Source organism: Rattus rattus, chromosome 1 (assembly GCF_011064425.1).
Source record: "Rattus rattus isolate New Zealand chromosome 1, Rrattus_CSIRO_v1, whole genome shotgun sequence".
NCBI lineage: Eukaryota > Metazoa > Chordata > Mammalia > Rodentia > Muridae > Rattus > Rattus rattus.
The window spans coordinates 194,981,462-194,996,543 of NC_046154.1; the positions used below are offsets into that span (position 1 = coordinate 194,981,462).

The window sequence follows — 15,082 nt, forward strand, 5'->3', positions numbered from 1 at the left end:
CAGCGGTGTCCCACTGGTACTCAAAGGGAAAGACACCAGTTGGAGGAGGGTCTTGTCTACAGAAATATGTGATGAAATACAGTGAGTGCTATTAAAAGATGGAAATATCAGAAGTAAGAGCGAATAAAATAAAAAAATAAACTAAACAAGACCAAGGCAACATAAAGAATCCATTCACTCATTCATTCATTCACCATTTAGTGCCAGGCCCTGCAGTAGGCATTCAGATAAGTGAACAAAGCAGCCGATACTCTTACTGTTGCCCTTTTCTTTCTAAAAGAAAAAAAGTGAAGAAAACTGGAAATGGCAGGATTGATGCCCTTGGACGCACATATCGAAACACAGCGAATTCCATTATTGCATACAATTAACACATATTAAAGGGCGTAAGTTTAAGTGGATGAAAATCACTCGGCCTAATGGTACAGACTTGTAATGGTAGGCCTTGGGGACGCTGAGGCAGGAAGATCATCTAGTCCATGCTCGCTTGGGTGACAAGTGAATTCGGGAATAGCCTGGGCGACTTAGTGAAATCTCATCTCAGAACAAAACACCACAAGAAGAGCTCAGTGATAGAGTTCTCGATGCCCATCAGTTCGATCCCTGCTAACATACACATACATGTGAGGACACACACACACACGCACACGCACACACACGCTCCTGTTCTGGCAGAGCTTCAGTTCTAATATGAGGCAACGATGACTTGGCATATAAGTAATGTGGAAGTCGTAGGTGATCTAAGGAAGTAGTCGCGCCGCTGCTACACACCCTGTTCTGTGAACAATGCCAGCACATGGGCACTCACGCTGGAACCGTCTTTCCAAAGGCTGCTGGACCTCAGCTAGCGGCCGGCGCCATCTCCCCTTCACAAACTTCTGTTACACACCAACATTTTCACAGAGGACACATTGTCTCCGCCATTAGAAAATGTTTGGCTGTCCCTATTGGCTTGCTGTTTGCATTTAATTATTGCTGCTGACTCACTTTAAGAGTTCACTTGGGAACAAAGGGGAGTGGTAGATAGAGCATCAGGCGACATCTTAGAAAACACCACGCCTAGGACCAGCTTCACCGTTAGCATAAAATACATATGTAACAGACATGGGTTCCCCTAAGGGGCTGGATAGGAGAAAATAGCTTGACCGCTCACTCTCAAACCATGCTGTGTGCAACTTAGAAGGAACTCTGTTGAGCTGTTGATGACTGCTAGAAGTGAGGTGTCACAGCCAGACTAACCGAGTGGCAGATGTGTGACCCAAATAAATGATTGCTGCTATAAGTCAAGAATGTTTGACATAAACATTATGTAGCATAGATACAGCAACTCTGCCACTACTGTCCTAGGTGAATTATGTAACACCGATGGGCCTCAGTTTCCCCGTGTGTTGTGTAAGTAATAGTTCTTTATCTTTTGAAGTTAGAGAACTCCTTGAGAGCTGGGTGAGGACTGAACCCATTCCCTGTGCTCATCCACCAGCACCAAAACTAAAATGGCCACGAGCAAATACACTAAGACGAAACACAGTTTATACACTGGAAACCAAAAGCCACGGTTTGAGGGAATGTAGTGCCGGGTTTAGGACTCAAACTTGAGGAAGTGGCAGATTCCACTTCTATGTCTTGAACCTTTATCCACCATGGTGTCGGAAGCACAAGCCACCTCACCAATGTCCTCACAGAGGAGAGCTGACACCCCCCAGCCATAATCCCATTTAGGCACCAGGCGATAGGTCACCCAAACGTGACTGGTGCATCACAGAAGCTGACAGCAGACACACGTGTTGTCAAGGCAACATCACGACCACATCTGACCAGGGCAGAATTGTGCTCTGAATAAATTACCGCTGTTATTAATTTGTTAAAGTCACTAAGGTTCGAGGTTAGGATTATGGAGTAATAGATAACTAGAACACTTTAGAAATACAGATTCGAGTCAGTTGAATGAATAAAAGGCCTACCTTAATTCCGAAAGCTTTCAAGTAAAACATTTCTATTGGCTTCAGGCCCACTTGGGTCTTAATAAACTTCGGACTTCCCCAGACTTGGATGTGGACGGTTATCTGGAAATGGTTCTTCTTTTGACAAACAAAAGCTTCATCTACTGGTGAGAAAGTGAACCCTTTGTCTGTCACAACCTGATAGCCCACTTCAGGCCTGAAAGAAGAGGAATCAAGAAACCAGTTTGCACAGTATTTTCCTTTGTGGTCGAGAATATCAGTAGTATGAGCGCTCCAAGAAAGCCCATTGTGCAAAGTGCCCTCCGCGACATTTACTCAGTCGACTTCCTGCATTTTCACTGCAGAAATGGAAATGATATTTGGAAACACACCGGCCTGCTTATCTCCCTACAAGGAAGCAGCACGAATTTTACCCAATGGGACCATTGTTTCTCTGGACTCCGTCCCCTGGGTGGTTTCTAAACTTTTAATCCGACTCCACACCATACACTAGAAATGGGCGCTGGAAGCTGAGACGACACCACACCACTTAAAATTATCTGGAGTACAGTTAATCTCCTCCCTTGAAAAAGAAGCTTCTAAATTTCACAGACCCCTCAGAAACCCAGGTGAAAAAATGTTCAGCCCTCTGGTTGTAAAAAAAAAAAAAAAAAAAAAAAGCAGGCTGGTCAGAACTGCCTGGAACAGCCCTGAGGCGAATTAACCAGAGCCGGTCATTGCACCGATTGGAAACAGTCTCCTCCCTAGAATATTCTCTTTTCCCTTCCATCTTCCAGGCTGGAAACAGCGCTGGAAACGAACCATGGGATTTCTTCGCATAAAGGGCTGGAGTGGTGACGGGGAGGGTAGTCGGGATTTTGCTTTATTTAGTAATCCCAATAGTAATGCTCTGTCTGTAACATGATTAATAAAAGTACTTTTAAGCATTAATGAGAGAGGGAGCTGAAGAGGTGGCTCAGCAGTCCACAGTGTGCACTGCTCGTCCAGGCGATTTGAGCTCAGTTCCCAGCACCCACTTTGGGCAGCTCACACCCACTCCTTTTTCCTTCAGACTATGTATGTGCACATGCCCACGTACGGACACATGATTAACAAAATAAATCTGTTTTAAATATTAGCAAAATGGGCACATTAGGTGCTAACTAACATCATTGAGTAGACACAAAACTGTAAATGTTAAAAGCTTTCCTGGTGAGCTTTTCCTGTACACGTTGCCAGTGTGGAACGTGATCTTTAATTCATTGAGGCTCCTGAGAAAGGACGTTTTGTTTACGAAAGCAGTTTCTTCTCAGAGGCAGGAGTGAGAGGAAGTGGCACCCACTGGTCTCTTGTGAGGCTCCCTGCCTCTGAGGCCTCAGCCAAGGTGGCTGCTGCTATCACAAAAGCACAGAACTTGGAAATTTTGCTCTAATCCCCAAAGCGGAAACCATGAAGGGATCTCTTGGGAAGGAATGTCCATGTTCTTTGTGAGTTGAGTACCTGCCAGTGAATCCTGTCCCTGCATCATTGATACCTTCCAATAACCAATCAAAGGCCTGGCCAATGCAGTGATCGCCAGCAGCAAAGGAAAAGCCACTGAACAAGGAATTGGACAAAGACTATGTATGAACCTTATGCTGTCTAGGAACTTGACATTGACTCTGGTTCTTCTTGAGTTGTGGGTCAGAACTGGACACAGAGGCCATATAACTGAATGGGCAAAATCTAAACTCAAAAATTGGTAACAATAAAGGGTTGATGGATACACAGTGGCCAGAAGTAAATTAAAATTAAATGTGCAATGAGTCCATGGTATTTCTGACTACATTGGTGCATGCCACATCATCTTGTATGATGTCGCTGTACCCTTAGTTCTGAACACACATGCACACCATCACACCACACGAGGCCAATGATGGCTGCCTGAAACACAGCTCACATCCCCAATTGTTGGATGTTATGAGTTGCAACATTTCTACCGTCTGTACAAACTCTTTTCATTCTTCAGAAAGATAAAAATTTGATGACAGAAAATACTTTTTGATATTTTCCTGTCATAATTACTCAGCATGTAAGGATCAAACAAGTTAGTTTATCTTTCAATTGAAATGTGTTTGAATATTTTATTTTAAAAATTGGTGTTTGAGTTGTCAACCATAGTTGCAATTTAAAAAAAAAAGTCATTAAACGAATGTTGGCTTAGAGTATGGATAGAATTGCCAACAGTTACTGAATGACTTTAAACATACCTTTTATAGCTTTATACTATGTATTCATGTGAATCAATGTTCTCGGCATTAACAATAACAAAACCAGAAACACCTATCAACTCTGAAAAACACTGAAGTTATTCCATGTCTTACAGTAGCAAACATTGAGCCAAGACTTAATTATTTATGTAAAAATTAACAAGCATACCCATCCTGTTAGTGTACAAATTTATTTCTCTTTTTTTTTTCTTTTTTTCAGAGCTGAGGACCGAACCCAGGGCCTTGGGCTTGCTAGACAAGCGCTCTACTACTGAGCTAAATCCCCAACCCCTATTTCTCTTTTTTAAATGGTGAGGTTATATTTATACCAAAGAGTTGTTTAAATGTTTTGTGTACCTTTGATACACACACACACACACACACACACACACACACACACACACACACATCTTTCCAGGGTAATTTAACAATTGCTCAGGCAAATGGGCTATGAGAAGAAAATGTTTAAGAAGCCCAAGGCTAAAGTTACACTGATTTACTGTGGATAATAATAACTGTCTTGGTGAAAAGGAAGATTTTTACAATGTTTCATACTTCTCTGTCAAAGAAAACAAAACAAAACAAAACAAAAAACCCTGGAAGTGAGGCCTTTCACCCAGACAGGAGCATCAGACTGAGTTGCAGAACAGCTGTATGCAGAAAGGCAAGGACCAGTGAGAGCTGAACTGAATTGTCCCGAACTGTGACAATCTCCAACTGAACATTCATTCTATTTGCTGCTAAAGGAAACTCTCCTTGTGACGTCAAAATGACATGAAGCCAACTGAACTTGCGTTGCAAACTCTCTTCTGTCATATATACTTGAAACATTCAGGAAAGGAAGGGTTAATAAGTGTTAATGCCTAACTCCATTGCTTTGAGGTAATCTAGGGGAACAACATTTTTTGTAACAAATTAAACATATTTACCTATAAACAAAATAAAGGATTTTCTGTCTCAATGACTTGAAACGTCAAATCAAGAGAGCTTGAATTTTCATCTCAGTGAATGTTGCTTTTCTGTTTGTTTAGAAAAAGTGAACGTTGGTTAAGTACTGGCCTTTGCGTTGACTCCATCTGTGTACTCCTCTTTCCAGGTCACTGGAGCACAGACAGGCTTTTGAAATAGACTGGTGTGTGCATGAGTGCATGCGTGTGTGCATGCATGTGTATGTGTGTGCATGTGAGCAGATGCTTATGAGTGTGCATGTGTGTGTGTGCCTGTGAGCACACGTGTGTGCGTGCACGAGTGTGTGTGGTCTGTCTGTGACTGCTGGCTCTAGAGCACCAGTACAAGTAGAGGTCAGATGGTTCTCTCCTGCCATCTTGTGGGTCCCAGGCGTGGAACTCAGAACCACGCATAGATGCTTCTGTGCACTAAACCTCACAGAAACCTGTTTTAAAAGTCTCTTCTGGTGAGAGAGAGAGAGAGAGAGAGAGAGAGAGAGAGAGAGAGAGAGAGAGAGAGAACACCTTTTAAAAGTTCACCACTCAGATGCGTGGAGATAGGAAGGTCTTTTACTAAAACACGTATTTTGAGTGTGACAGTTTCATGCTTCAGACAGAACATGACATGTTCTCCAAAAGATAATCAAGGGAAGGCTAGCTCAGAAGCAAAGCCTAGAAGCTTTCCTTTTGTTTTCTAATTCACAGACCCAGACATAGCTGTGACATGTCAATGAAATTAGCTCTTTTTCTACCAAATACACACACCTCCCCAGACCCCTTGACTCCTCAGGCTTGACTTCCTGTAGCCTACCCAAGATTTCTGTCCCAGAGAGAAGCTTCGCTGTATTTGCACTTGGAAGATGCAAAAAAGACCCTCAAATGCACTGTCTGGTATTTCTCACCTCATGGCGTATTTATTACTTGAAAATTAGACTTTTAGAAAATGTTGACTTTGAACCTGACAACATGGATTCTCCGCACGGATGTTAGGAGTAGACGCTGGTCACCAATTTAATGTGCCCACCCAAGAATTCTGCGGTATAACAAATTTACTGAAGAGTTAGTTGTTAGTTATTTTCCAGGGTTTCCTTTTTTTCCTTTTATCTTATTTTTAACATTTATTCTGAGAGCGGTGCACATGTGGATGTCCATCAGAAGACAACTTGTAGGGCTCAGTTTTCTCCCACCATGCAGGTACCAGGGATCAAACTCAGGTCAACAAGCTTGACAGTGAGCACCCTTACCTACTCAGCCATCTGGTCAACCCCAGGCCCCACTCCCCACTGCATTTTCTCCTGAGCCTGCGGTCATAGAAAAAGCTCCTCTCCCTCCAACATTCAGTGGGTAAATTATAATGAGCTGTAACTACAAGCCTGGGTTCTTAGAAGCCAGGAGGAGCCTTTGTCTCAATGATTCTTTATTTAAGGTACAAACTATGAGGGTCAGGACAGATACTTTCTCAATGGCTTCGCTGATAAGATCAGGGGTGGCCCCTAAGCCCAAACACTTGATTCAGTTCTAACATACAGCTCTGTCTCAACATCTGACACCAAGCCCCCAGTCCATCTCAAAGGCATTGCTCTTTAAGACCACTTACAGACTTTCGTAATGACTGTCCAACATGCTATGCCAAGGGACACTTTGGTACGGCTTCCACTTCAGAGAAGGAGAGCACTGGTCCGCAGGCATCCCGTTATGACCCTCTCTGTCGTGGTCCTGCACTTCGATGCTCTGAGTCCTAGTTGTCACTGCGAAAACAGACAGGTGAGTTAGGTTACTCTTACCAGGCTGGTCCTCTGTGACTCACGTTGCCCCTGGAGCTAGGGAGCTGGTTGTGTGTGAAGCAGAAGAACTAAGGGAGCTACTGAGTGTTGGAGAGCGGTGTGTTGCTGACCTGGATCCATGCCCTCTAGTAAGGATGTGTTGGTGTCGGCAATCTCTAAGAAAGGCGACTGGACACCTATGGCATCGTACTTCCTACATAGCTCCTCGATATTTCCTGTATATCTGGGCCTAACGAAGTCTATGCCCAGCCCCAGGAGGCTGGTTACCCAGGTTCAGTCAAGATGTAGCATTAACGCTTGCTTACATCTAGAGTGGCCATGTGGCCTAATCCAGTGCAAGCACCGCAGATCCCAGCACTTCAGGTAACGCAGTGATCAAGGTGCTTTCTCTTTCGCACGAGATTTGAGCCTGTGAGATACATTCTCAGGAGCACCTGGTAGCTTCTGGGAACAGGACAGAAAGCCCATCTGGGGAGGTGGGGATAGCAATGCTGACATCTGGTTCTGATGTAACTTGTTTCTGGCTCAGATCCTAAATGTTTGTGTCCCACAAGCCAGCAGATCCAGTTGGCTTCACGTTTGTATGTTTGTTTGTTCGTTCGTTCGTTCATTTTAGGCAACTTGATGACTTGGGTTTTCAGTTTTACTAATTTCAGTCAACCTCCTAGTTCGGTATGTATCTTCGTGGCACCAAGATTCTGTGGCTCCCAAAGATGTCAAAGATGCACACTGGAGAAAAATGTCCACTCTTCAAACTGCTGCTAGAAAAGCCCGGTATCTGCATGTAGAGGGACGAAACTAGATTCCTATTTATCACCCCATACAAAAACCACCTCCAAGTGGATCAAAAAGACCTTATACTTTAAAACCGCTAGAGGGAAAACACAGTCCTAGATAAGGACTTTCTGGGTAGGACTCCAGGAGTTCAGAAACGGTCAGCGACCAACAATGGCACCTCATAGCGTGAAGAGGCTTCTGAATAGCAAAGGAAACAATCTGAGTGAGGGGAGAGCTCACAGGAATGGAAGAAAATCTTTGCTAGAGGCACCTCTGTAAATGTTGGGGACCGAAAAAGTAGCTCCTGCAGGAGGACCAATTGAGGACTGCCTGAGAGACCAAGGCCTGCTGGTGCAGACAATGGCAGCCAATCAGGAACTGTTATTTAGAAGAGATGCATTCTTGGGACCAATGGGGGTGCAGGTGGAGGGTATTAAAGGAGCTTAAAGCAGTGTTCCGGGAACTTGCTGTGGCATTTCTCATCTGCTCCCAGAGTCTGTGTCCTTGACTCTGTGCCACCTCACTTCCAACCCCCAAGGGCAGGTAGGTTCAGGTGGCAAGTAGGTCCAGGGCACAGGCAACACTGGCAAAGAGTTAATGCCAAGTGCGTACACGGAACCCAAGAAACCAAACAAGGAAATTAACAACTCAACGTAAAAATTGGTCTAGGGAACTGAACAGAGAATTTGCAAAAGAAGAAATACAAATAGCCAATAAATATATTTTAAAATGTTTGTTTGATTTTAAGTGCTTTGCTTGAATGTGTGTGTGTGTGTGTGTGTGTGTGTGTGATGTGTGCTCCTTGTGCACATGGAGGTCAGAAGAGGCATCAGATTCCCTGAACCGGGGTTAGGGATTTAGCTCAGTGGTAGAGCGCTTGCCCTAGCGAGGGCAAGGCCCTGGGTTCGGTCCCCAGCTCCGGAAAAAAAAAAAAAAAAGATTCCCTGGAACCGGAGTTACAGATGGTTATGAGCCATGTGGGTCCCTCTGAAAGAGCAACATGTGCTCTTAACATCTAAGCCAGCTCTCCAAATAAATGTTTTTAAAAGTATTCATCATCTTTAGCCATCAGGGAGATGAAAATTGAAAGTACTTTGTGATCCCATCTCACCCCGGGTAGAGCAGCTCTTAATCAAGAGAGAGAACACAGACAACAAACCCTAGCAAGTTTACAGAGAAGGGTGCACTTACTGTCTGTGAATGTGTCTGCTAGTGCAGCCAGCGTGGAAATCAGAAAACTAAAAAGAGAAAACAGCACGATCCCACAGAACCACCCATAGGCATGTTCCCATGGCTCTCTAGCCTACCACAGAGACAATCGCACGTCTCGGCTCACTTCTCCTCTGGATCACAGTAGCCAGGAAGGGAAATCAGCCTGGGTGTTCATCCACTGGGATGTGGATAGTAAAAGTGTGATCTATAATAGAATTCTATCCAGTTGTAAAGAAAAAATGAGTGGAACTGGAATATAATAATAATAATAATAATAATAATTATTATTATTATTATTATTATTATTATTATAAACAACTTTATGTATAGAGAGAGTTAACCCAGATGGAGAAAGACAATATCACAAGTTTGCTCTCATACAATGAGTCTATTTTCTAATTTACATATGTGTGTGAGTGTGCATGTATTCGTATGTGTTGCAAGTGAATCTAGAGCTGACGAAACTAGAAAGGGAACTATGAGAGAGAGGGAGAGAGAGGGAGAGAGAGAGAGAGAGAGAGAAGCTTTGAGGGATGCTAGAATACAAAAGCAGGAGACAGATGTTGGGGGGTGAAAAGGTTAAGGGGGTGGGGCGGGTAGGAGTGTATGCTTCTCCAGAGAACCTAGGCTGGGTGCTCAGCACCCATGTCAAGAAGTTCATAACCATCTACAATCAGGAGATCTGATGCTGTCTTAGGTCCTGTGGGCACCTGCACTCAGGAGTACATACCCACAGAGAGATGCACGCATGCACACACCTATACACAATTTAAAAAAAAGCAGTTCAAACAGAGATAACTCGTGCAAATATGGTCATGCATTAGTAAATGGAAATCTTAGTGCTGGGGGTGGGCTACTTCTATTTACTGTCAGCTAAGGGGACCTGAGACCTCCAAAACAATGCTGGCAATAGCAGCTGCTGTTGGTTTCCCACCAAAAGAAGCTGGTAAGACTTGCTGCTATTTTGCTAGATGGACATGATATGTCAATCAAATAGTCTTCTACATAATCATCTTTATGTCCATTGGCTGATACTGTCAACTTTGGCCAAAGAAGTTTCTTTCTGTAGTGGCCAGTGCTAAGTGCAGAGCCGCATACATAGTCACATGACAAAGTGACTGTTGCCTGCTCAGCCGTACATGGGATATATACATCATCTCCTCCGAGGCTTAGAGGACAATGCAGAAGAGGGGAGAGAAGAGCACAAAGGCCAGAGGATGGGATAGAATATTGTGAAATCTTGTATTCTGGACATGACCTAACCATTGCTCACTTGAGCTCATAGCAACTGCGATTATCTGCACAGGACTGGGCCCATCAGTATCCTGCCATGGAATGGGATGCAGTGCACGAAATGTATATGGTTGAGAGTGGTCAATAGGAGAGGGTGGGACATTTTCAGTGGTGTAGCCATTGGTATGATGCCCGTATCTTGTAAGAAACGTGAATGAAAATCACCAAGTCATCAAAAATGAGGACATAGAAGCAAAAAGAGGACTGGTTTGTAAGAAGAAGGGGATGGGGGACGGACATCTTGCCTGACATCAGGAATGTGAGAGCCAGCAGTCTTTGGTAAGACCCGCTATGGGCTGTTAGTAATCATGACATTAGCTATAGAATGTGCCACAGCCTATAGCTTGGGGAACATGAGAGAAAGGGTCTGGATTTTTTTTTTTTTTTTGCCTATCCAATTTTCATTTCCTTGTACTTCCATAAAACAGAGTAGCTTCAAGTCACTTGGCATCCCAAATGTCACAGGAAGTGGACTTTCTTGGGATAGCAGCATTAAATGTCTCCTAACACACATGAGCTTTGGTTGTTAGACTTCTCAGCTGAGAACATGAACAGGGTGTGGTGGTTTGAATACGCTTGGCCCGGGGAGTGGCACTATTAGGAGGTGTGGCCTTGTTGGAGGAAGTGTGTCACAGTACGGGTGAGCTTTGAGACCTTCCTCCTAGCTGTCTAGAAGACAAACTTCTTCCTGGCTGCCTAGATCAAGCTTCTTCTTCAGCACCATGTCTGCCTGGACAGGGCTGCCACGCTCCTGCCACCATAATGGACTGAACCTCTGAAACCGTAAGCCAGCTCCGATTAAATGTTTGCCTTTATAAGAGTCCCTTGGGTCATGATGTCTCTTCACAGCAATGGGAACCTTAACCAAGACACAAGGTGATGCTAGAACTCCTCATGCCAACCTCATACCCCCAAATGCCACATAGTGTTAATCCCCAAAGCAAAGCCCACCAATGTTTGTCTGTCCGTCCAAGTCTGTCCTGAGCTTTATATTGAACCTCTACTCCTAAAGGAGAGACACCAGGAAAATGGTGCCACTCTCCAAGCTTCAGTTTCCTCATCTGCCAAGTGGAAACAACAAACTTCCTCCTGTGGGAGCACCACCAGCTTCCTCTATATTGCACACCACCAAGGAGACGAAATGCAGCCGCCGGGGAGATGAAACGCATCCTAAGATGGGGTACTAGGCTGTGTTTCTCTGGGTGAGAAATGGAGTAGACTGGGACTGAAGCTGTGGTTCTCAAACTCCTGGGCACCCAGATGCTTCTGGGAAATGGCAGAGTTGAGAATGAGGACTCACAGGAACCGTGAGCGTTTAAATGTAACTGTCTGTGATATTGTTACTGTCTGCTATTCCAGAGACGCCTGGGGAATACTGTGTCTGCTGTGCTGACTGGAAGCCAACTAACGTGGCCTCCTTCTTGCTCACAGGGGGTAACAGGGTCAGTGTACCCGGATGTAGCCACAGGACAGCTCCGATCCTTCCAGCCCTCACGGGGAGAGAGTATTTACTCGCTGGAAGAAGTTCAGTGCTAATGACGCTGGAGTCATCTCACTGAAGATAAAGGCATTTTCTGTCCTTCCACATCAAAACGCTAAAGGTATCCATCCTGGTGGCCAACTGGAGTGGTTTAGCCCCAGCTTCCCAGGGAACTGCTAAGTGGCTGGCGAGGTCTTGGAGACTGCAAGCACACTCTGAAGTTCAAGGTTGATGCTGGGCCCATTCTCCTTACCCTAATAACCAGCCCTCGGTGCTCTCTGCACCTGAGAACTGCCCCAGACTTGGCTTTTCTCCAGCTCCTTCAACCATCTCCAAGGCAAGAAGCCACTTGTTCACAAAGTTCTTTGATGTTTATTTGACGTGAAGCACACACACATATTTTTTTTTTTGCTTCTTTATAAGTAGATCTACTGTATCACTGCCATCAGCTCAATCAACAGGCTCAGCCTTCTAGGCCACACACACACACACACACACACACACACACACACACATACACACATGCATGCATACACACACACACACCCCTTCCAATAACCACCACTGTCCTGCTGTCTGACAGCGTAGAGAAATAATAGAGATGCGATGAGAGGGAGGAGGGTGTTGCCCAGTAGTTAGAGGGCTTACCGGGCATGAGCAAGGTGCAGGCCTCCATCCCCAGTGCCAGCATCAGAAAGAAGGAGCCAAGGCAAGAAAGAGGGAGACGCAGAAGGGGAGGAGGGAGTGGGAGAGATAATAAAATATAGTAATATAGGTGGTGGCATCTTTTACCCGCTGTTATGTTCATGAGTTTTTTATTATTGCTACATCATCATTACCCATTATTGCTGCAAATGGCAGTCCTCCGTTTGTTTTCATGACCACGTCAAACCCTGGTTGTATAACCTGCCATTGACAACCATCTGAGTTACCAGGAATGCAATGACAGACGTTCTGAGCCTCGTGTCTTTTGGCGTGTGTGTGTTTACTTTTCTGTTAGGTCTAGTCCTAGGTGACAATCACAGGCTGATAGACTAGGTCTGAGGATGTGCCACCAAGTGCTTCTGGAGTGGTTAGGAGATGGGGGTCTAAGTCTCCTTAACAAGTGTTGACACTGGGGTTCAAAGACCTCAAATAATCCGCTTGGTATCGCAGCTCTTAAGAGGAAAACCCGGGTGCAAACTTCCCTCTTCCCTTCATGTAATCTAAAGCTCTCTAGAGAAAATCTAGCACGCCAAGGGCAGATTACCCAATTCTACTGGAGAAAGTCCTTGGCTTGTGCCTGAATGCCTTTGGAAATACCCTGTACACCTTGCTTTAAAACACTGTCAGAGGTGAACGAACAGAAGATATGATTCTCATTTGATAATGAAGGGAAGCCATGCTTAGAGAGTCCCCAACGGCTAAAGAGAAGAAGCAGGCAGTCTCCACCCTATATGACATGTTCAGTTATGACGCCTCTCACTGGGCACAGGACTGTGATCTTGTCTCTAGAGCTGAAAAACCCTTTCCTATTGATGTTCAAAACGCAGAAGAGTCAAGGCTGAAGAGGTAGTTTAGTGGCTTTAGAGTACTTGATACTCTTGCAAAGGATCTGATCTTAGTTTCCACAGCACCTACAAGGTAGCTTAAAATCACCTACAACTTCAGGTCCAGGGCATCCAACATCCTTTTGTGACCTCCAAAGGCATCAGGCATACACAGGCCATACACACACACATGCAGGCAAAACACCTTGTACACATAAAAGTGTGTGTGTGTGTGTGTGTGTGTGTGTGTGTGAAAGGGCCCCATGGAGGACACGAAGCCTCTTTCACTCAGGCAAGTGGGGTCAGAAGCAAGAGAACAGGAGTCTATCTATACAGACATTCCCTCAGCTCCCTGGAAATGTGATCCTGTGCTTCTGTGGTGGGAGAGAAAAGGCTAACCATGGGGCTCACAGATCAATGAGACAGGAAAGGAGGCAGTAAGAGGTTCAAAGCTCGACTCAAATAGAACTGATTTCCACACTATTCTGACATGAACACTCCCAGAGACGACCACATTTGGGACTTGGCTAAGAGGGTGACGTCATTGTTCTCAGCCACAAACAACAAAGCCACGTATGCACGTGCCCATGCCTGAAGCCAGTGGTCTCTGGGAGAGTCCTCAGGGTTTAGTCAGAGGCAGCAACCACAGCAGGTAAGATGCAGCAGTTCCCTTCTTTCACAGCATCCATTGCGAGAGTTTGGGGACAGGAATAGGAGGGGGAACCCCTGGAGGAAACCCTCACAAAACTGACTCCTGGGGACAGAGCATGGGATTTATACACTGAATTTGGGGCTCGATTCACACTGTATACATTGGAATGTTTATAGTAGCAAACAGAGTCGGCCTGGAGTATTATCCCTTCTCCTAAAAACGCCAACAGTTTGACTTCAGAAACCAAAGGACCAAAGGACCAAGTTATCCCAAGTCCATCCCTTTAAGCTCAAAACAAATGTGCTACGTGTTATAGAAGATAACACACATGTGGATATGTACACACACACACACACACACACACACACACACACACATCACACACATACACTCACGCAATAAAGCTACAAAGGGCGGTGGGCAACAACGAAACAGGAAGCCAGCAGGCTCTTGAGAGTTCTGTATATACCATTTCCCCGGCTTGGTTGGAGCCTGTCCCTCTGAGACCCGTTTCTCCTGAAACAGAAAGCATTTTCCCTGCATGGGAGAGACAGAGGGGCACCTGTGTGACTGAGCTGCATGAAAGATACATCAATAGGGGTGGACTACAGTCCCACAGCCCATTGTTGGTCTTCTATGAGAGGGAGCACAGCTGTGCGGAGCTGCTGAGAGGCAGGTCAAAAGCCTTCCCGAGACAGCCAAGGCTTTCATGCCTTGACTTTGTCACCAAGCCACACTTGCTCACTTGGTCTGAAGTGGTGGGCCCATGCGCAGCAGTCCCACGAGTCCTCTTGTATCTGCGAGTGCTTTCTCTTCTTTGTCGGGGGTAGCGAGGCTCTGAAGTGGAGAAACAGAAAGGTTGGTTAGCATCTTTGCTTACTGTTGCACGAAAGCAAACTGAACTTCCCAGACCTTTGCTCTCTGGTTCCCCGAGTCTAACTCCAGTTCTTTAAGGTTTGGAGGGCGCTACAGTCTATAACCAACCAATGGAAGATGCGTCTGCGTGAAAGATAAACTAGCAATAGATTCGAAGCAGAGGAGACTCGGACTGAACGTGAGGGTGTACGTTTACGTCTGTGAGTTCTCTTCGCGTGGAACTTGACCACATCCACAGATGGCATTGGCTTTCCAGAGAAGGAGGAATAAAGGTCAGAAAGAGGAGAGAAGAAAAAAAGACCTTGATTGACAGTTATCTAAGACCTAACTCGTTCCCAAACTG

The 15,082-nt window shown here is 45.1% G+C and overlaps 1 protein-coding gene across 1 annotated transcript in view; it reads right to left on the bottom strand.

Moving 5' to 3' along the window:
- The window catches only part of Myrfl (myelin regulatory factor like), an 86,269-nt gene that overhangs the window by 55,112 nt on the left and 16,075 nt on the right, over positions 1–15,082 (bottom strand). The window contains exons 5-7 of the mRNA XM_032919398.1: positions 14,609–14,700; positions 6,734–6,884; positions 1,962–2,157 (exon numbers count right to left, since the gene is read on the bottom strand). Coding sequence (XP_032775289.1) covers positions 1,962–2,157; positions 6,734–6,884; positions 14,609–14,700 — 439 coding nt within the window. The remainder of the gene's footprint in view (positions 1–1,961; positions 2,158–6,733; positions 6,885–14,608; positions 14,701–15,082) is intronic.